Source organism: Neolamprologus brichardi, chromosome 6, assembly GCF_056152115.1.
Source record: "Neolamprologus brichardi isolate AB-2024 chromosome 6, ASM5615211v1, whole genome shotgun sequence".
In the NCBI taxonomy this organism is placed as follows: Eukaryota; Metazoa; Chordata; class Actinopteri; order Cichliformes; family Cichlidae; genus Neolamprologus; species Neolamprologus brichardi.
In genome coordinates, this window is record NC_142109.1 from 5,722,253 (window position 1) to 5,744,066 (window position 21,814).

Below are 21,814 nucleotides of genomic sequence, written 5' to 3' on the forward strand. Positions count from 1 at the left end.
TGAGTAGTTAAAACAGCATTTACAAAAGAGAAACAGTAGAGTGAAATTGTTTTGTGTAGCAGCGACATCTGGTGCAGCAATAGTGTTTCTGAGCTTTGTGAGTATGAAACGTCTATTTTTCACTTTTTTCTTAGAAGTATAAAAATGCAGGACTGAAGATAAGATGGAAATGAATTTAGACGTTTTATGAGATATGAAATACATATGTCTCCATGTACTACAATTTAATTTAAATTATTTTAGTTTTTTTTTGTTTTGGGGTATTTTTTTAAACTGCTTTTAGTTTGAAAACTGGATTCAGTTTTTAGAGTTGGGACAAAACAATGGACAATTTCAAGAAATGTATTTTATCAACAAAACTTATTTTGATGTTTACTGTGTTTATTTTAATGCCCTCTATAGCTCAGTGATTAAAATATATGTTTATCTTCCACCAAAGAGCAAACAGCCTCCACGTAAACATTTTCAGCCTCAACAATCAGCTCAGATTTATGAAGTTTATCATGTTCAGGCCCTGCAGCTGATTGGTGGATCGTCTGATCAGAAAGCCTTTCTGCATCTTCACAGTGTGAGTCTGACAGTTTCTCAACAAAAGGATGAGCTGCTACACACCTGACACCACATTCAAACACAGACAAGGTGCAGGTCTAACACAATAATTTAGACCAAAGAAAAAGGTTCACAATTTGCAGTTAACATGAAGATGTTCTAGAGTAGAAACAACACACAGCACACAAGTTTCATGTAGAGATGATTGTTTATTCTGAATGTTATTTTCATTCAGTTATTTCCCATTATTTTGAGCAATTTTCTGGTTTATCCAGTTCATGTAAGGACAGACATTCACAGTAACAGCTGGTCTGGTACAGGCATGTACACCACCGCCCTTGATTACCCCATAAATCTTGTTGTTGTATATCAATCCACCACCAGAATCACCCTGAGAGAGAAAAATATAGTTTGTATTTAAGTTTCTTCCAAAAGATCTAAAACATACACAGATGATATACAGTAATGTTAGCAGTCAACTTACCCCACGTGTATCTACATTAGGTTCTTCCAGACACAGCCTGTTGTCATACGGCACATTTGAATAACATGGAGAGTATCTGGTAGGCTCACAGTCAACAACATGCATGTTTGCACACTGGAGATGAGGTGGTTGGCCAGGGACTAGAGAAAAAAAGAAAAGAACAAAAGTCATTCATAACCTTTCAAAAACTAAAATCTTAAGGAAAATTATATTTTCCTTTATTTCTACAAACAATTCAAATATTTTTCAAGCAAAATGTTTTCTTAAAAAAAACTGCATCTAAAAAGGTGGGAACCTGCCATATAATATATACACTGTAAAAAAAAACAACAACTTTTTTTTTAATACAAATTAAAAATAACTATAATAACACACAAACAAAAATGAGATTTAAAAATAAACTGAACTAATCAAGAAAAATTATTCTTACTGTCATTGTTGTTCTCATCTACCTGGTACTTCCCAAAGCCTGCCACCTGAACGACGTCATTTCTAGAAACAGAAAAAAAGGTCATAAATTAATTCCACATCCACCCGTGTCTTGTGAACACAGAATAAAATAATAAATCATAATGATGTACACTGCATGCTGGGTATTTCCAGTCCAGCTACAGCTACTAACTCTGAGTAACTGAGGGTTCAGATTTCACACATCACTGTTTGCCACACGTGTTTCATTGTCATTCACTGTGTGTCATGGATGTAACTCCTAAAATCAAAACAAGGAATCTTAACTCTTGAGGCTCAGTTATATTATCATTGATGTCAGTCAGGTGGAGATGCAGGTATAATGTCAGTCATGGGTTTGAAACTTCACAAGTATGATGTCATCCTGTTGATGGACTACTGCCCTGACCTGCATGATAACCATCTTCTCCTGCTGCATTAACTTGTTTGAACCTTTCTAAGTCCCGTTCTGAAAACCGTCCCATGGTTGGATACATTTTTTGTTTCACTGAGCCTTGTGTTATCAGTTAGAGCAACAAACACTGTGAGTGGCTTTCATGGTTTCATTTATAATATTATATCAAATGATATTTTCTTATTACCCTGCTTATTAGTTGTGGGTAATGGATTCCATGACCTCCCTACAAGATGATCTTATATACAATCTCAAAGCTTATTCACTTTTTTTAAATTCATATTTGTTAAAGGACACCTCTATGAAGACAGATTAGAAGTTCAATATGTTGTATGATTTTCACTTTAGTCAAGCAGCCTTAACAGGAATCACATTTCTTTCAGTAATGACTTATTTACCCGTTACTCTCATAATACACTGTGTGACAGGCAGATCCAATATCCAGGACTAAACTCAAAAGCAGCTTTAAATATAGAGTACTTGGCGATACTAGCTCGGCTATTGCAACAGACAAACAGGACACAGCCAGAAAGAGATCCAGACAAACAAAAGTATGAAACAAAGGACTTAAATGCACACAAAGTAATCAGGCAGATGGGACACATGAGGTAACACAGGTGAACTAAATCAGGCAAACAACAGGGGGAGCAAAACTGAACACAACACACACTGAGACTACCAAAATAAGAAGAAATAAGAAGAGCCAGAGGTTAAACTCCAGACATACAAACTTGGGAAGGACAAAAACCTGCTGCCTGTTACAAACAGACTACAGAGTACAGAGTTATTCTTTAGAGGGAATGAATGAAAATGATAATCATTTATTTTAAACTGGTATTAGTATGTTTATTATTACTATATTATATTATTTTTGTTAAATGGTCCTACTTCATATTCATTCATGTTTCATATTACACTTGCTGAATGAAATTCACTGTCTAAGAGACACAGAAATACTATTTTTAATGTTGTTAATGATGTTAATGTGTACAGTAGAAAGTGTCACGGTTCTGGGTCATTTTGACCCAGCATTTCCAGTTTCTTATATTTTTATGTATTATGGTTTTTATGTATTCTGATTGTCTTGTTTTAATTCCATGTTTCAGTTTATTCTGGTTTAGGGTTTTGTTCTTAGGTTTTATGTCTTGTGCCCTCGTACTTTGTGTAGGTTTAGTTCAGTGTCAAATCTGCACCTTTGTGGATTGTTTCCTGTTTTACTTTGGAGGTCCATGTCTTATGTCAGTGTATTCAGTTTTGCTTCCCCCTGTCTTGTTACTAGGGATGGGTATCGAAAACCGGTTCTTGTTGAAAATCGGTTCCCACTGTTTCAATTCCTTGGAATTGTTTGCCATTTTTGCAAACGATTCCCTTATCGATTCCAGTCGCCCCGAATGACGTCACCACGCTGCGGAGCGTCATTTACCTGGCAGGAAACATGGCGGCTAGTTTGGTTATACTTTACGAGAACGGATGACAACAGGGCAACTTGCAATACTTGCAAAGTAGATATTTCATTTAAGGGAGGAAACACTACGAATATGGAAAAGCATTTGCTCACAAAACACACGATGACCTTAAATGAATGTCGTGTTTTTAATTCCGCTCCGGACTCGTGAATCTCAACCCGGCAGCAGCGGTGACGTTTGCACGTCCTCTCCCGTTAGTGCAGCAGGTAAATAATCAACTAACAGTGCATATTATGTTAGCGCGATCTGCCTTATTACAAAACCTGCCATTACTGTGCATTTAGGTGACCATGATGAGAGAGACAGACAGAGTCTGGCTCAGATGCTGGCAGTTCTCGCTGCAGTCTACCGTAGCGTCTCCTTTCAGGCCAGGATAGACGAATGTCACCGAGCAGTGACTAAGTTTGTGGTCAAAGGCTTGCACCCATTTGCCACAGCAGATGCCCCTGATTTTAGGTAAGTGAATGTGTTTAATTGTAGGCAGGGACATTACTGGATATTCTTGTGTAATTGCTACTGAATAATTTATGTTATACTTTGTTATTGCTACAGAAGAATATTTATTTTATTATTTTACATTTACAATTTTTTTTTCCTGGGGACCCTGTGACACCCCATTGAAGAGCCGTAGGCTGTGGATCTCTTAAGATCTCACTGTTGGGTTTGTAAGGCCATGTTACTCCTAAATTTCTATCTTGTTCAAAGAGAAGATATAAAACAAAGTTCTAAGCTATTCGACTTTAGTGTTCTCCTTTTTTAAAAAGAATCGATAAGAGAATCGATAAAGAATCGAATCGTTAAACAGAATTGAAAATGGAATCGGAATCGTGAAAATCTTATCAATACTCATCCCTACTCGTTACCCCTAATTTCTCCCAACTGCGTCTCCCTCCTGTTTCCCATTCCCTGATTACGCCTCTGTGTATATAAGCCCTGTGTTTTCCTTTGCTCGCTGTCGCGTTGTATCCTCAGAATTGCCTATGTGTTCTTGTCATAACATTCTCAGTTTGGTTTATGTTTTGTTTCATGCCAGCAATAAAGCTGAGGTTCTTTGAGTTTGCCATTCATTCTCTATGAGTCCTGTATTTTGGGTCCTCATCCCTGCCTGAGGCACCTCAGGCCTGCCACAGAGCCCTGACATAAAGAAAAGTTGGAAGGATTGTACTTGTTATTGAATAGTGGTGCAATCCCTCAAAAACATTATACTTGCTGAGGGAGTTTGTCATTGCTGTTGTTTATGTTTAAACTCCTTCTTTAGTGTAATGTAAGTTTTTACTGTGATATTGTGTTGATTGAGCTGCCCCATATGGAAAAGAAATAGAGAAAACTGGCAGATTTGGCCTACTTCATATAGTGAATCATATAAGGCTTATATGATTTACTCATGAAAGTGGCCACTTTCATATATTGTTTTAGTAAGTATCCAAAACATACAAGTTTCATTTATATGATTTTCAAGGGATCTTATATCTCTTGTTTTCACTCTTGTATGCTTTTCATACAAGTTTTACACAAGACAGATACAAACTTTATAAGATTTATATATATCTTTTCCATATGAGGTGGTTTGTTTATTTGTGTGTTCTTGGTTGCAGTAATTTCCAAAATAAAGCATTATTTTGGAAATTACTTATTTATCTATTTTATTTTTTTATCTATTTTATTTACCATCAAAGTTTTGTTTTGATGATAAAGTCATAATTTTATCATAAAGTATTAGATATCTCTTTATATGCTGCAGATATTGCAAGTGGTGAGGTATTATGGGGATTTATTATATGATACACTTGTGCTTTGAGAGGCGTACTATAGACAGAGCACATTATTATTTTATGGTACTTTCTACTTTGATTTTTTTCTTTATGTTTGTCTTATATTCTGAACCATACAGCTCTATAAAAAGTGTGCGCCCCTGTTTTTCCCTTCATTGTTTTTATGAATGGAGTCACTGTGAGTATAATATGGCTTCTTAACAAAAACTTAAGGAAAATGCATAATGTAATGTTAATTAAATAATTTAATATATTTTGTAAATTAACATCATGACATACAAACATCCAAATATATGGTCAGGGTTCAGTAAGCAGGTGACTAATATTCAACATTGTGAATAAATAAATATCATAATGTAAATAAATGTCGATACAAATAAATAAAAATAAAAAAAGTGGAACAGTCAGAAATGATTCAGACTTATTAGGTAAGCGCACAACTTACATTTTGGGAGTATTTACACAGTCCGGTAAGGCAACGATCTTCCTGCCCGGTTGTGAAGGAATTTCCATTAGCATGATGTCCTCAATTGTATTTAAGTCCACTAAAAACCATCCATTTGTGATTTCCACCTTTTTTTTTTTATCTGAAGATCTTGAGAATAATAACTTTATCCATGATTGATGTGGATGAACTCCTAAAATTGCATACATATTCCTGCACAAGGGGAAATGGGTGCAAGCGATTCGAATTACAGAACATGAGCATTTGAAATACTGTCCTAACATTTAAATTCTATTAAAAACATTTATAAGTGAAACTGTTGTTTTCTCACCATCCAGGGTCATTTTTCCAGCAGTGGGCTGCAGTCAGAATCCACCGTTCATGGATCAGTGAGCCACCACAGAGACTTACATGTGTTCCATTGGTTGCCTTTAGTTTCACGTGATACAGACGCTCAGTGTCTGGACACTTTTGGCCTCCATAGATCCTTTTGTGCAAATCTACTCCTGTGCTGACTGTGATGCCTGAAAAAGAAAATAATTTACTCACAACTGGTTGTTTCTTCCATCTGAAGAACAACATATTCTTTCTAGTTATTATACTTGCAGATATACTTGCAGAAATGTGTCTGCAAGTTGATGAAAAGAAGAAAAAGTACAATCATACTGTAGAGACAGTGTTCCTGATACTGTAACATTCTGACAAATGTATAATAACTGATATCAAAGCAGAGACAAAGAAGAACAAAAACAGTATCTGGTGGTTTAGTGAAAACCTAACTAATCCTTTAGTAACACAGAATTTGTCGCAACCTGAGAAATAAGTGCAATATTTCACTCACCAACACACAGAAGAAGAAGAAGAAGCTTCAGATGAGCCATTGCTGTCATTTAGCTTGCAGTGAATGCTGTGCTGGGACCTTTTTAAAGCCTGTTCTCACTGTGTTAGTGATGGATCCACCAATCAGAGAGCCTAATGTTATCAACAAAACCCCATTGGTCCATTGGGTCAGTTTTCATGCAAATGTTGAACATCTCTTCATCTTAGCAAAAAAGTGTCCTCATTATTTGTAGTCTTTGTCATCCATATACTCCAGGAAATGATACTGCATTTGTTAAAATAAGTTGTTTTTTTAACAGAATAATTTCAAAGTTGAAGTTAATTTATACACACACAACTTTTTAGGGTGTTTGTATATCTTTTTCTAAGAGTAGCATAAAGGAAAAACTATAAAACATCTGTTCTTCAATTAGCAAGATATTGACTGACTTAATTTAACAATGTATTTATTTTCTTTTTTGTTTGTATTTTGTATTGCATTTTCCTGTGTTTTAATAAGTGATACTGCTGAACAACTACGTCTGGCTCACTGAGCACAAAACTCGGGGCCTTAGTATTTCCTGTTCAGTTCGATACTTGCTTATGAGTAGCAACATTTTCAAGAAGCAACGCATATCAGTTGTGGTAAGAGCCTTAAAACCTTTCTCTGTGCCTCTTTCAGTGGTCAGCTACTACTTTCTAAGTTTTTTAATATGTTGATATTTCTTATTCTTTCAGCGCAGCTTAGTCATTCATGTTCGCATGGATAAATAATAATACTCATAATCAAATATAAATCAATTTTTGGATAAAAAGTTGTTTGACATCCTCCCGGATCATATTCTTAGCTTTTTAATAACAGCACAATTTTAATAATAATCAGTTTGTTTCTTTGATTTTTCATCAAATTTTTCTGATATTCACTCTGTGCTGTTTCAGATCAGTTTGTGATGTGTCCAGGTGACAAAGCCTTTTGGGTCAAATTTGTGATATTTTGCTATGTAAATTAAAGTGGCCTTTGTCTTGACTGTTGTCACATATGATGATGTTTCAAAGGTTCTGCTATGGGCTCAGATGGTGCAACAGAAAATAAAATTTTTTAGTTTTATTTTTTTTCTTACCCGGATTAAAAACATATGCAGCAGTTTTTCTCAACTAGTCTGTAACACTTTCTGACACGTTCTTTAGACGGACTCAGGCGCACACCAGGAATTCCTTGTGAAAGAAGAAAGTGCGTTTATTTACAGTGAGAAAACACCAGGTGAATATATGTACAGAGTGCCAGTGAAAAGGCGGTCCGGGGCTCCAGGGTCCGAAGGAAACAGGGAAAGGGTTCAACACACTCCACTCTCTCACAGAAAAGTCCAATTCCTCTCCTCCGCTGCTCCTCTCCCTCACATACTCAAACTGTGGCCACAAGTTTGCATCATGGCGCTGATCCAGAATCCTTCCCTTATTGTTAATTCCTAGTGCTATAATAAAAAAGAGATAAGAATAAAAAAAAGAAGTAATAAATATACAATAATGTATGTATGAGGATTCAATTTGTTTGACTATCCACTCGGTGCAGGCACAACGTTTATGTATTATTGTATAAAATATAATAATGTATTTTCTTTAAAATGTGTTTTTTGAATATCATAATTACAATAATCTAATCCATAATTGTGTTTTCTTGTCATTGTCTTTTCCAAGCAAATAGGAGTTTAAACCACAGCAGTGAAATATGAGCTGAGTCAAGTTGAACAAGAATGAGCCTGACACAGCTGTTGTGTTGTGCAGTTTCACCTGCAGTATATAACCTATCAGACTAGAGTTATGTCCTTCAGCTTTGGTTCCATGAAAGTGTGAAACGTTAACATGGTCCGTGTGTGTGTGTGTGTGTGTGTGTGTGTGTGTGTGTGTGTGTGTGTGTGTGTGTGTGTGCAATGTTTTCTTTACAAGTGAAACCACTAGATATGTGGTTCTAGTTTGGCTCTGTTGGCTCCGCTGCTGCTTTGTTTGCTTTACTTCCAAACTTTCTGCATTTAGCAAAAAGCCTCTTTTGCTGTTAGCTTATCAAACAGAGAGAGAGTCTGTCACCTTCCTCCCTAAACTTGATTAAATATTACCACAGTGTAATAGTGTACATATAGTTGAGGGCAGAGAGACAAAACAGGTGAGATGAGGAAGTGAACAGAGAGCGTTATGCAGTTTTCCCACTCCCACCTGATAAAACCGTCTGTTTTGTTTCTCATGACACTTCTTTCTCTCTGATTCTTTCACTGTCTGTGAAAACAGAAGACTTTATTCATAGAGTTGTTGTTTTTCAAGGTTTTTATTTTGTTCTGCTCCATTTTGGCATTTTGGGATTTTTTTTTGCACTGTATGAGTGCTGCACACTTTGGAGGAAGAATGAAATTGTTGCTAATAGTATTTTTGTCAGACTGTGCCGTGTATGTCACCATAAATTCACTCAAAAGTTGTGTTTACCGTTCTAAAAGTGCTCTACATGTACTATGGTCCAGTGGGTGCTGCACAGTCTCCTGTTCTAACATTTAATCAGTCTCTTGGTGCTACATGACTCGTGCACATGAGCAACTAACAGATGATCACTCGAAACAGGAAGTATCTGTGCTCAATTTTCACTGTCATGGCAAAAGCTGTGGAGTATATTTTGTGATCACTGACCATAATTTCAAAATACTTATTTGAGAAGTCGTTGTAATATTAACTTTGAGCCTTTTATTTTTGATGACAGATCATATTGACTGATTGTTCTGAGAGGCTGTGGCTGAGAATATTAAAAGATGGAATCAGACAAGGAAGATGAAAAAGGAATAGAGAAGGACACGGGGAAAAGAAAAGAAAAATATAAAGTGGGATGACGCAGAGTAGAGAGAGTAGATGTGAGATGAATCAGTAAAGTAAGAAAAGAGCAGCCTGCAATAGTCCACTGTTAGTATAACGTACAGTGGGATGCAAAAGTTTGGGCAACCTTGTTAATAGTCATTATTTTCCTGTATAAATTGTTGGTTGTTACAATAAAAAATGTCAGTTAAATATATCACATAGGAGACACACACAGTGATATTTGAGAAGTGAAATGAAGTTTATTGGATTTACAGAAAGTGTGCAATAATTGTTTAAACAACATTTAACTCACTAACAACCTTGGAAGAGATTTTTATTTGTTTATTCTGCATAGGCTATTAGTATTAGGGACCCACTAATCCACTAGTTTGATTAGATATCAGTCCCATATTTACAAAAAAAACCTTGGTCAGATATTGGTGACAATGAGCTGATCTAGGGATGCACCAATACCACTTTTTTGGAAACGAGTATGAGTACGAGTACTTGCATTTCAGTACTCGCCGATACCGATACCGAGTACTTAATAAAAACATGATTTAAATTTGCAGGTAACAGCTTTAGTCCTATAATTTAACAAAGAAACAAACAAGGGACTAGTTTGGAATTAAGAACATTTATTTAAAATGAAAAGCATGTTGTATGCAACATATTACAGAATAAATAATTATAAAAAAAACAAAATTTAATTTTAAATTTGTTCGTCTGTTTCTCTGTTTAGAAGTCTCACAAGCACAGTCACAGCTGCGATGACATTAGAGGCTAGTGCGTGGTAGCTGCTCACTTTTTTAGTTAGTTCCTCAAAGGGGGCGAGGATGGCAACAGTCGTCTCCATAAGAGCCCATTGGTGAGCGGTGAGATAGTCAGGGAGTTCATGCTCGGACACGCCCAGCACTCGCTTTTGCTCAATGAGGGACTGGAGCATGTAATACGTGCTGTTCCAGCGCGTCTGTACGTCCTGCTGCAGTCTCTTTATTGGCTGGTTGAGCTGTCCCTGAACGTCATCGAGGCGGGAGTAGGCTAAGGCAGAATGTTTAAAATGCCCAACTATTTTCTGTCCCACTGCTATAGCATCAGCTATGCTCCTCTGTGCTAATAAGCATGGATAAATAAGCGTGGGTAAACTCTTTGTACTCGTTGTCGTGTTGGGATTTTGGTGCTTGATTAAATTGCTTGTGTTAAATGCGCTACCTTTTGAGCCTCCTCTGGACAATTTCGCTGAGCACAATTTGCAGTCTGCCTTTGTTTTCGCGTCTTCGTTCACTTTGAAATAGTTCCACACAGCTGAGCCTTCTCCCAGCTCTGAGATGCACTCGGGGCCTGGGGACGGGCACTCGGCGCCTGTGATTAACCCCTTCCATGCCGCTCAAACATAGACAGGTCTCAGACCGTGGTATCGGTCCTCGGTATCGGGAGACTTTTAACGAGTACGAGTACTTTAGAAAATGTGGTATCGGTATCGGTGCATCCCTAAGCTGATCTATTATTCACTTCTGGTTTTACTTCAACATGCCACAGGAGGGTTAACGTAGCATGGAAGCAGCTAAGAGCACAGCAACAGTAGTGTGGGCGTGTTTTGCCCCACCCACAAGTTAATTATTGTTATTATTACTTGACTTGAAAAGAATCAACCTTTTGGGATTTACTTACCTGGATGACTGAGCATGCATCATCTGGACGTAGCGTTTTCAGTGAGAGAAACGTTTTGTCACTCATCCAAGACAGCAGTCAGCTGTCTCAGTCAGCTGAGACAGCTGACTGCAGGTTTCCCCAGTCTTATAAACAGTACATTTGCAAAATGACTGAAACTAGCACCACTGATCCCATTGATCAATGGCCTTTGATCAGTAGTTGTTCATCAATGGTCATGAGAATTTGTATATTAATGACCAAGGAACTGACCTCCCAGACCATTGTTCATTCAGTGGTGCTAGTTCAAATTCAAAGGTTCCTTGTTGATTGATATGACTTTTATTTCACATGAATGATCAGTAATTACTTATCAAAAGCAGGTGATTCACTGTCATACAGGTTCTGCTGTGTTGATATATATTGGGCAGCCAGATGTGCCTTCTTCACCTCCAGAAGTGTTTTTAATTTTGAGATGTTGCTTAACTGGTTAAAATTGGTAGCTGAATTGGAAAAATTTAATTGAATTGGAGGAGAAGTGAGAGACAGACTTCTTTTCTTTGGCAGTTAATGTTGCTGTGCCCACAGTTCCTGATAGTGGTGAAACATAAGTAAGCACTGAAGCAGCTGCTACTTAGACAGAACTCCTTAATGCCATTTGCAAGTTAAATTCACCTTTTAGGCTGGTAAGAGGACAAAGGAGCATTTTCGTCTTCAGGATGTTATATTGCTGACGTGCTCTTGGAAATATCAGTATCAGTTCCACAGTAAAAAAATTGCTTCTTATCAATGCAAACATGGTCATTTGTACTCAATGCAAACTATTATCTGTTGTCTATTATCTATTCTCTGCTCTGCTGACTATATACAGGGCTGGACTGGGACAAAAAATCAGCCCGGGCATTTTGACTAGTGACCGGCCCACCAGGTATTATAGGAAAAGCCATAAAGCCTTTATAATAAACTTAAACCTACACCACCCTCCCTATTCTGGTATTCTAAACGGTCTTTAGCAAAAAATATAAAACAACCTAATTTATAATTACATATACCTAACTAATAGAAAACAAATGCACAGAAATCTATTATTTTTCTCCTGTAATCAAATAGATTCAACATCTTTCTTCAACAGAATTGCAGACTGCACAGATGGTACCTTCCCAAAGGAAAGAATACTATAACTTACTAGGATATATACTAGACCTAATATTTACTGAATACAATAATGTATTTCTATACATTTTACATCAGATGAAAGAAAAGTATGGATCCTGGTGTTATTTGTCTCTTAGAAACAGTTCAGAACTTCCCTTCAACTCATCCATGTTACCTAAAAGGTAAACCTGTTTCTCCATCACAGCTCTGATGATTCAGTAAGGACATCTCCTGGTTTCATCTTCATGTTTCCCTCTCACCACATAACCAAACGATATCATGACCAGCAGCTTTACAGCCGTGGCTCCAACAAACATCAGCTGATACTAGAAATTAACATTAAATAAATTCTACCGACAGCTGATCAAGCTTAAACTTGCTGCTGTTGTTTAGCGCGACATCTGCTGGTTTCCTCTTTCTGGCGCAGAGAGAAAAGCCGATCAGCTGATCATTGATCAGGTTCATGATTGAATAAGCATCTTTCTAGCTGAAGTAGTTATGAAATCGAGTTCCTTTTCACCTCAACTTTAAAGTTCGACCTCCTCTGCTGTAACTGGTCAAGCCCAGAGTCGATCATGACCAACTGGCCAATCCACCACCATTCATTTATATCGTTAAAAAAAAAGAAATAAAACCCCATTGGCCCATAAAAACGAAAAATCACGAGCAGCCCACCGGCAAATGCTCGGTATGCCCGATGTCCAGTCCAGCCCTGACTATATACAATATTTTGAAAGAGAAGACACAACCATGCATTTCACAATAACTACTGGAGCTACTGCAAAGTTGGCTCCCAATTCCAGATGTAAGTCAGAGCTGTGGTCAAGACATGACAACAGGACATGACAATTCATGTCAAGCACGTTTATTAATACAGCAGAAAGAAAAAAGTGTGCACAGTATGTGTTTTGGGGTTTGAGGGTACTCACTGTTTCTGCACTCAAAGCTCACAGACTAACAAAAACAACAGTTTACAAGTGAAATTAAATTTAGTCTCTTTACATTTTTGTGCCACTTATATAAAAAGGTAAAACAGTGGCAAGTTTTGGGTTTGCAGAAGCTGTTTTACCTCCAGTCAGCCTGCAGATGGTTAGCAGCTGCTTACGTTTATCTCTGTTAGTAAAATGTCTTCTCCTGCCGTTGGTTTATCAAACAGGAGCAAGGTGGTGTTGTTCATTAACTTATACTCCCTCAATGTGTGTTTGATTAAATTTACATTATTTTAGTTTTAAACATGTTATTATAAGCTGCTCTTTTTATGACTGGGGTTTTGCACACAAACACAATAATTTACTTTGACTACAAACATGTGGCCACATAATTTTATTTAACCCATTTTTAAAATCTTGTCTCTGATCCCTGGATTGTCTTGCAAAATACTACACAAGATATTTTGTAAGTTCTTCTTATATAAACTTTCAGGATTTTATTGGTGATGACAGATTATATTGACTGATTGTTCAGGAAGGACAGACAAATAAAAACTGGAGGATGCTGAGTAGAGAGTGTGGATGTGAGATGAGGCAGTAAGAAAGTAGGTGAATAATAGAAACTAATAATAAGATCATCAAGAGTTAATTCATTTGATTAGTTTCATTATTTGTATTTTAGTTTTTTTGTTTTTGGTGAAGGGATGATTAAAATTACACTTTCAGCAGCGACTAGTGAAGTGAAGAAAAAAAAAAAGAAGAAAAAGGTGTTTCTTTAAAAGGTCAAAGTTCAACCAGTAACAGCACGAGGTGGAGGAGAAGTGAGAGAGTCGTCTTTCCTTTAGCAGTTAATGTTGCTGTGCCCACAGTTCCTGATAGTGGTGAAACATAAGTAAGCACTGAATCAGCTGCTACTTAGACAGAACTCCTTAATGCCATTTGCAAGTCAAATTCACCTTTTAGTCTGGTAAGAGGACAAAGGAGCATTTTCATCTTCAGGATGTTATATTGCTGATGTACTCTTGGAAATATCAGTATCAGTTCCACAATAAAGAATTTGCTCCTGTCATTATTTTATCAATGCAAACGTGGTCATTTGTATTCAGTGTAAACCACAGCAGTAAGATAGGAAGGCAAATCAGAGACATCAATGTGTATTCATACACTTCCTCTCATAATACCCTTTCTGTTCAATATTTTGAAACAGAAGACACAACCATAAATTTCACAATAACTACTGGAGCTACTGCAAAGTTGGCTCCCAATTCTAGATGTAAGTCAGAGCTGTGGTCAAGATAAGCGTGTGTATTAATGCAGCAGAAAGAAAAGTGTGCACAGTATGTGTTTTGGGCTTTGAGGGTACTCACTGTTTCTGCACTCAAAGCTCACTGGCTGACGAAAACAACAGTTTACAAGTAAAATTTAACTTTTGTGCCACTTATATAAAAATGTAAAACAGTGGTAAGTTTTGGGTTTTCAGGAGCTGTTTTACCTCCAGTCAGCCTGCAGATGGTTAGCAGCTGCTAACGTTTATCTCTGTTAGTAAAATGTCTTCTCCTGCTGTTGGCCTATCAAACAGGAGCAAGCCAGCATTGTGTTAACTTATACTCCCTCAATGTGCGTTTGATTAAATTTACATTATTTTAGTTTTAAACACGTTATTATAAGCTGCTCTTTTTACGACTGGGATTTTGCACACAAACACAATAATTTACTTTGACTACAAACATGTGGCCACATAATTTTATTTAACCCATTTTTAAAATCTTGTCTCTGATCCCTGGATTGTCTTGCAAAATACTACACAAGATATTTTGTAAGTTCTTCTTATATAAACTTTCAGGATTTTATTGGTGATGACAGATTATATTGACTGATTGTTCAGGAAGGACAGACAAATAAAAACTGGAGGATGCTGAGTAGAGAGGGTGGATGTGAGATGAGGCAGTAAGAAAGTAGGTGGATAATAGAAACTAATAATAAGATCATCAAGAGTTAATTCATTTGATTAGTTTCATTATTTGTATTTTAGTTTTTTTGTTTTTGGTGAAGGGATGATTAAAATTACACTTTCAGCAGTGATTAGTGAAGTGAAGAAAATGAGAAGCTGTTGTGTTTCAGTGTGACCACACGGGGGCAGTGCTGCATAAATGTTGTGTTATCTTACCAGGCATGGTCTCTTTATAAATGCCCAACAGAGCAACAAAATGACTTTAATTATATGCTCTGTAGTCAGTTGTCAGTTTGGTTTACTTGATACAAACCGTCTCCTCTCAGATCTCAGAGGACTGATGTCTCATAATGGGTCCCTGCATTAGTGTGATGGTGTGTCTGTAGTCGAAATCAACTGATTGATTTTTTTTTCTTCAAAAGAAGAAAACTGACTGATGGCTGATGTTCTCTGTTCCCCACAGATTTGCCAACTACTCAGCTAATGTGATGGTGGACAGGAAACCTGGGCTCTAATGTCAATTATTTGTTTTCAAATCATATAATATATTCAAAGCACTTGAGTTATTCCTAAGAGATCGAACTTAGAGATAGATGCACCTTTTTCCTCATCACCACATCATAAACTTCATGTGAAACACTGACTATAGCTGACACATATTCTCAGCACAGTCAGACATTTAAGACTAAACAGCACAAGGTGGAGGAGAAGTGAGAGTAAAACATTTGAGTAAAAGTATCTTATATTTGAAATTTCCACCAACTCTATTTCTGTGTTTGCAGTGTTGTGTTTACTCAGTGGATCTAGATCAGGGGTGTCCAACTCGAATCCTCGAGGGCCGGTGTTCTGAAACTTTTACATGTGTCCCTGCTGCAACACATCTGAATAAAATTAGAAGGTCATTAGCAAGACTGTATAGATTCTTTACAGTCTTGCTAATGACCTTCTAATTTTCAGGTTCTATACTATAGAACCAGACCTGAACTCCTCAGCATGCAGTCAAGTTCTATAGTCTTGCTAATGACCTACATCACTTCCCTCCCTCTTTTTAAGTCCAAACTCAAAAATCACCTATTCACATTAGCCTGTTCCACATCAATTTTTCCATCCTGCTACTTTAATTTATTTTATTTATTTGCTCAACTTTTTATCGTTATTATTTTGTAAATTATATTGTAACATTTGTAAATGTTTGTTGTTGTTATTGCTTGTGTGCAGTGTCCTTGAGTGTTTTGAAAGGCACTTTCTTAAATAAAATGTATTATTATTATTAGTAGTAGTAGTAGTTTTAGTAGTATTAGTATTATGTTATTTCAGGACACCAGCCTTCAAGTTTTGATGCCTTTTTTTGTCACCTGTATTCCAGATGGTCAAATTCTGTGTTTTCTAATATGTAGAGTGTCTCTGCTCTCTGTCACACTCTGGGATGAATCACAGCTTCCATTATTAGTTTACAGTTTGTGTTTCTCATTAAACTTTGCATTATTTAGCACCTTTTTCTATTTCTAAGCTATATCACAATATCTGTTCATTTAACCATCTTTGCACTAAAATGCTGTTATACAAGAATCCATTTCAAGCCTGGGAGACCTTAGAGACTATGACAAACATTGTTGTGTTTTTGTCTGCATCTTTTTGGAGCATCTCAAGATTTTGTGATCTTTTCCGATGTCATAATACTTGAAAGATGGTGTGCATGTTTCTTTAGGGGAAGAAAAGCTTTAAGCTAAATGTGCTGATGTTAGAGTGATGATGTGTCTTCAGTCATATTGTTCAACAATGTCTCCCTCAGCTGGACTGGTAAAAATTAGCAGACAGGAAATAAGTGTCCCCTTCAGTCTGGGCAGAATGAAGTGTTTAAATGAACTGGTGAAATATTGATGTTGAATTTCTTATTGACTTTTCGTAGTGGTGTATCCATTTGTCTTTTTATCTCTGATTGTTCTGTTTAGGGTCATAAGAATAAATCATTTTGACCAATGATGTTGTGTGACATTGTGAGCTAAAAAGTTCAGCACTTTTTTTAAAGCACTCTTACTATTTTGTTAGTTATACTCCAAAACATTGTTTGAATTTATGAACTTATGATGTTTTCAGTGCTTTGGATCAGGTCAGCTGAGAAAAGTTCAGACAAGTCGATGACGATGTGAAATCATGTTTGAGATTTCAAATCAATATTTCAGATCATGTATCAAGTAAAAAGTCACTAAAGGCAGTTCAAGTCTGTTTGGTGCTTCATCCCCAAGATTTTATCTTCAGTTATTTTCTTGAACTGAAACTCTTATTGTTGTAAACTGCTGTGTTGGTCTCTACTTTATGTTGCAGGTTTAGAACCTGATCGCAACTAGTCTGAAGTTTACTCTGTTCTCTGTTGTGATTAATGCCAATAAAAAGTAACAATTACAAGCCTGTGTTCACTAACAGTGTGTTCAATACTTCTAGAAGATATCATCTTTCATTTCCTCACTGAGGAAAATGAATGAAGAGAGAATAAAACAGGTTTGGTTGAGAGAGCAAGTGGATGAAGTTATACCTCTGCACAGTTTAATTTAATGACCATGCAGTGCAGTGCTCTCAAACATACAACAGAGGGCGCTATGCACATTTCCTGACGTCAAGAAAAAGTGGAGGAGGAAACAAACAGCAGCATTGAAAGAGAAAACTGAAGAGTTCAAAACGAGTTAATTTAGTCTCTTATTGTAATAATAAACAATATTTAAACATCAGTTTGCTGCTTCACATTAAAAGAACTCTGTGTGCTTTTACTGCTCAGTAGGAAAATATTGATGCAATTTAATAGACGTTGTTTTAATTAGCATTTAATGATATCTACTTTGAAATGTTTTCACTACTTCAAAGGAAATTTGCATGCGCTGCCTAATATGGAAAATGAATCATGATGAAGTCCTGAAATCTATTCTCATATTAATTTTCTTTTAATGTTCTACAGGTCTAAAAATAAAAAACCTCCAGTGATAATAAGAAATATATATATTTTTTTTAAAAACTATATGTTATAGAGCTTTGATGAGGTGAAACACATTCTCAGTTTATTATTAATTTACATTTTCAGCCTCAACAATCACTTCTGATTCATGAAGTTTATCATGTTCAGGCCCTGCAGCTGATTGGTGGCATGTCTGATCAGAAATCCTTTCTGCATCTTCACAGTGTGAGTCTGAGAGTTTCTGAACAACAGGATGAGCTGCTACACACCTGACACCACATTCAAACACACACAAGCTGCAAATCTGACACAATATTTTTCACCAAAGAAAAAGGTTCACAATTTGCAGTTAACATGAAGATGTTCTAGAGTAGAAACAACACACAGTTTCATGTAGAGATGATTGTTTGTTCTGAATGTTATTTTCATTCAGTTATTTTCCATTATTTTGAGCAATTTTCTGATTTATCCAGTTCATGTCAGAACAAACATTCACAGTAACAACTGGTCCAGTACAGATACGTTCAAAACCAGAACTGATTACACCATAAATCATGTTGTTGTAAATCACTCCACCACCAGAATCACCCTGAGAGAAGAGAAATGTAGTTTGTGCCAATTTTCCCCCCCAAAATATCTAAAACATACACAGATGATATACAATAATATTAGCAGTCAACTAACCCCACGTGCATCTACTTGATGTTCTTCCAGACACAGCCTGTTGTTATATGGCACATATGCAGTACACTGAGAGTATCTGGTAGGCTCACAGTCAGCAACACACATGTTTGCACACTGAAGATTAGGTGGTTCATCATGGACTACAGAAAAAGGAAAAGAACAAAAGTTATTCATAATCTTTCAAAAGCTAAAATTTTGAGTAAAATGATGTTTCGTCTTTTTTTATGTTTCCAAATGATTTTTAAACAAGGAACTTGGCACACAGTATATCTACTCCAAAATTTACAAAAAGAAAAAAACTTGTTTGTCATACAGTATTAAACAAAAAACATAAATGTAAGTATAAAACAGTCACAGAAACCGAAATCAGACTCTAGCATTAACTGTGAAATAATCAAACAAAATATGGTCTTACATGTGTGGCCGGTGGCATTTACTCTATAACCACCAAGTCCTGCAACCTGAACGACGTCTCCTCTAGAAACAAAAAAACAAAACAATCATAAATTAATTTCACATCCATCCATGTGACATGAACACAAAATAAATCAATAAATCATATGATGTACTCTGCAGGCTGGGTATTTCCGGGTGGTTGAAGTGTTTCCAGACTCCTTAGACAACCATGAGCTGGATGACTGAGAACCTACAAACACATACGAGCAGCAGTTTATTTAATGTAGAGGTGAGCACTGCCCAAACCAAAAACCAAAAATATATATTGTACCCTACTTCAGCCAATCAGCAGTCTTCATCTGTTTCAGTATCAAACACACAACCACAATTTGGAGAGAGGTGAGAGATCCACACACCTTCATGAGAGGACCCACTGATGTAAACTAACACCACACATGATAATCATGGATCCTAACATAGTTGATACTTTTTATGTGAAGTCTGGCACTAAACCTCTGTGTTCCTGTCATACTGCATGTACTATATATAGATGTAGCATATACAAAGCACAATAATTAAGCTGTTAATAATTAACAATGTCTTCTAGTATTTCATTTTAAAATACACATCGATTCATGCATTAATGTTTAATGTGTGAAACATTTAAAAAGTTAGTTAAATAATAATAATAATAATAATAATAATAATAATAATAATAATAATGATGATGATAAAAACCCTCTGTAAAGGACTTTTAGATTTGATGCTTTATGTCTGGATCTTGCACTTTTGCACCATCTGGTGATGAACAGTGGAATGTAGAGTTGGTCTCCACCCAACCCCTTTTTTGCTAGCACACATGGATAGCTCCACACATGGAAAAAGTAATGTTCAAAATTAAATAAGTGCAAGAAATAAGTTAGAAAAAGATAGTAAGGCCATAAAGGACTATTTAGCCCAGGGGTGTAGATTTGGTTTTGGCATTGGTGGGGACGGATGATTCAACCACCGAACCCTGCCCTGTTTCTTTTTTTTTTTCTTCCTTTTTGTGTTTGCTTCTTGATAAAAAAAAAAAAGGAGAAATATACTTGCCTACATATGGTATTCTACGTGCTTTTAAACCATTTAAAATTACAATTCATAGTTTTATATGTGAATTATATAATGTTACTATAAAAAAAATGACTAAGTATTTTAGGCTTTAGTTTACTTCAGCCATATTCCATATAAATCAGGTATCATACAAAAATAAAAATAGCTTCATATAGAGTCATGACAATAAAAGAATATGACTTTAAGGACTTAACAACATTACTTCAGTTATAGTACACCAACATCTCTTATACATTAGCACTAAGGGAACACTGAATGACCTGGTGGGTTTTGTCCATAAAACTACTCATCTAAGATTACCACAAAGTAAAAGATCTCTCAGCAAAATTATGCAACATTTTAGGCACACTATACACACATTGCTGATGAGTCACACATCAGTAATGTTTGTAGGGTGAGTGCATTTTTAAAACAATTTGTGCAAAATGCACTACAAGGTGGAATATTTGCAAAATCATGACTACCTCATGATATTTTGTCTCAAAAATTAACCCTATGAATATGTCAGTGCCATTAGGATGAAATTATTGTGTCACCAACATTTAACGTTAGACATATAATGTTAACAGCCTCTGTAAACTAATATCCTGGCTTGCTCAAAGCTGCCGTTTTCTCTGACAGTTTCAATCAAAATTAGAAATGCTACTGTGGGAGACTGAAATAACCAATAGTGGGCCATAGCCTAGCATAGCCTGTAACGTTATTATGACGGATACATTTTATGAGTGAACTTGACTTTAAGTGACTTACAGGTTTCTTTGAAACACTCTCTTATATCCAGCTTCTTCCTCTTTGCTGCCGTCCTCCTCTCCTCCACGCAGCGCAGGCTTGCCGCTGATAAAACTAAACAGAGCTCCCTGAAAGGCACAGCCAATCACATTGGCCATATTTGTCACATGAGGTAGGACCCCAGTAGAGAACGTAATTTAACTCTTTCTGCACCGCTGGGTGAACGAGACGTTAACAGATCGTTTTTCTTTTCTTTCTGTCGGTTTTGTTTTTCTTTACTCGAAGAGATCAAATTATTGGGGACGATTCAATAATCGCTGGATATTGGTGGGGACGTGTCCCTTCTGTCCTTGCCAAATCTACGCCCTTGATTTAGCCCCTCCTGGAGGTCAGCTTACTTTGTTTGTGTTCTTTAAATGTTTTATTTTCTGTGATTAATTACGTTGTGATTGATTTACACAAAGTAGAAGAATGCATTTTGATGTGATGTTTTTTAAAAAAAAAAAATCGTTTTCTTCTTTGAGCAGTTCTCCCGGGTCGTCGAGACCAGAATAAACCCTGTTTTATAACTCTACATGGTGCCTACGTCAACCTTTGAAGGCGCTACACCCTCAAAAGAATCAGCTGTACAGCACATTAACTGCTGTTGTTATCAGACGCAAATATAAATGTGCCAAATTTTAGATCAAAGGAAATATTTCTTAGAGCAGATTTTAAATAAATGGGGACATAAAAGAGGCTGGCTGAAGTGAATAAATAAAGCACTTTGGAGGTCACACTCTTGATGCGGTCTGTCTTCAGTGATCGAGGCCTGTGCCTTGTTAAACCTCTGTGCACATCTGTCTGTGGAGGCGGGATCAGGGAAAAGAAGTTGCTTCATGAAATTAGGGTCTTCAGTTGGACTAATGTTGAGTGTAGCTGGATGTATGGGCATTTTTCAGGACTGTACAAATCCACAAATGTGGATTATTTATAAACAGCTTAGTGTTTATACAGGTAATAATAAAGGAACCAAAAGTTCACATCTATAA

The 21,814-nt window shown here is 36.4% G+C and overlaps 1 protein-coding gene across 1 annotated transcript; it reads right to left on the minus strand.

Annotated features, from left to right (window-relative positions):
• Positions 1–784: 784 nt before the first annotated feature.
• LOC148102439 (thrombin-like enzyme acutin) lies at positions 785–6,160 on the minus strand. Its single transcript, XM_087841535.1, has 5 exons — positions 5,910–6,160; positions 5,579–5,791; positions 1,464–1,525; positions 1,034–1,173; positions 785–940 (listed from the first exon to the last, which is right to left on the minus strand). Exons 1-5 carry the CDS (start codon positions 6,158–6,160, stop codon positions 785–787), a joined length of 822 nt encoding a protein of 273 aa, XP_087697661.1.
• Between the last annotated feature and the right edge of the window lie 15,654 nt (positions 6,161–21,814).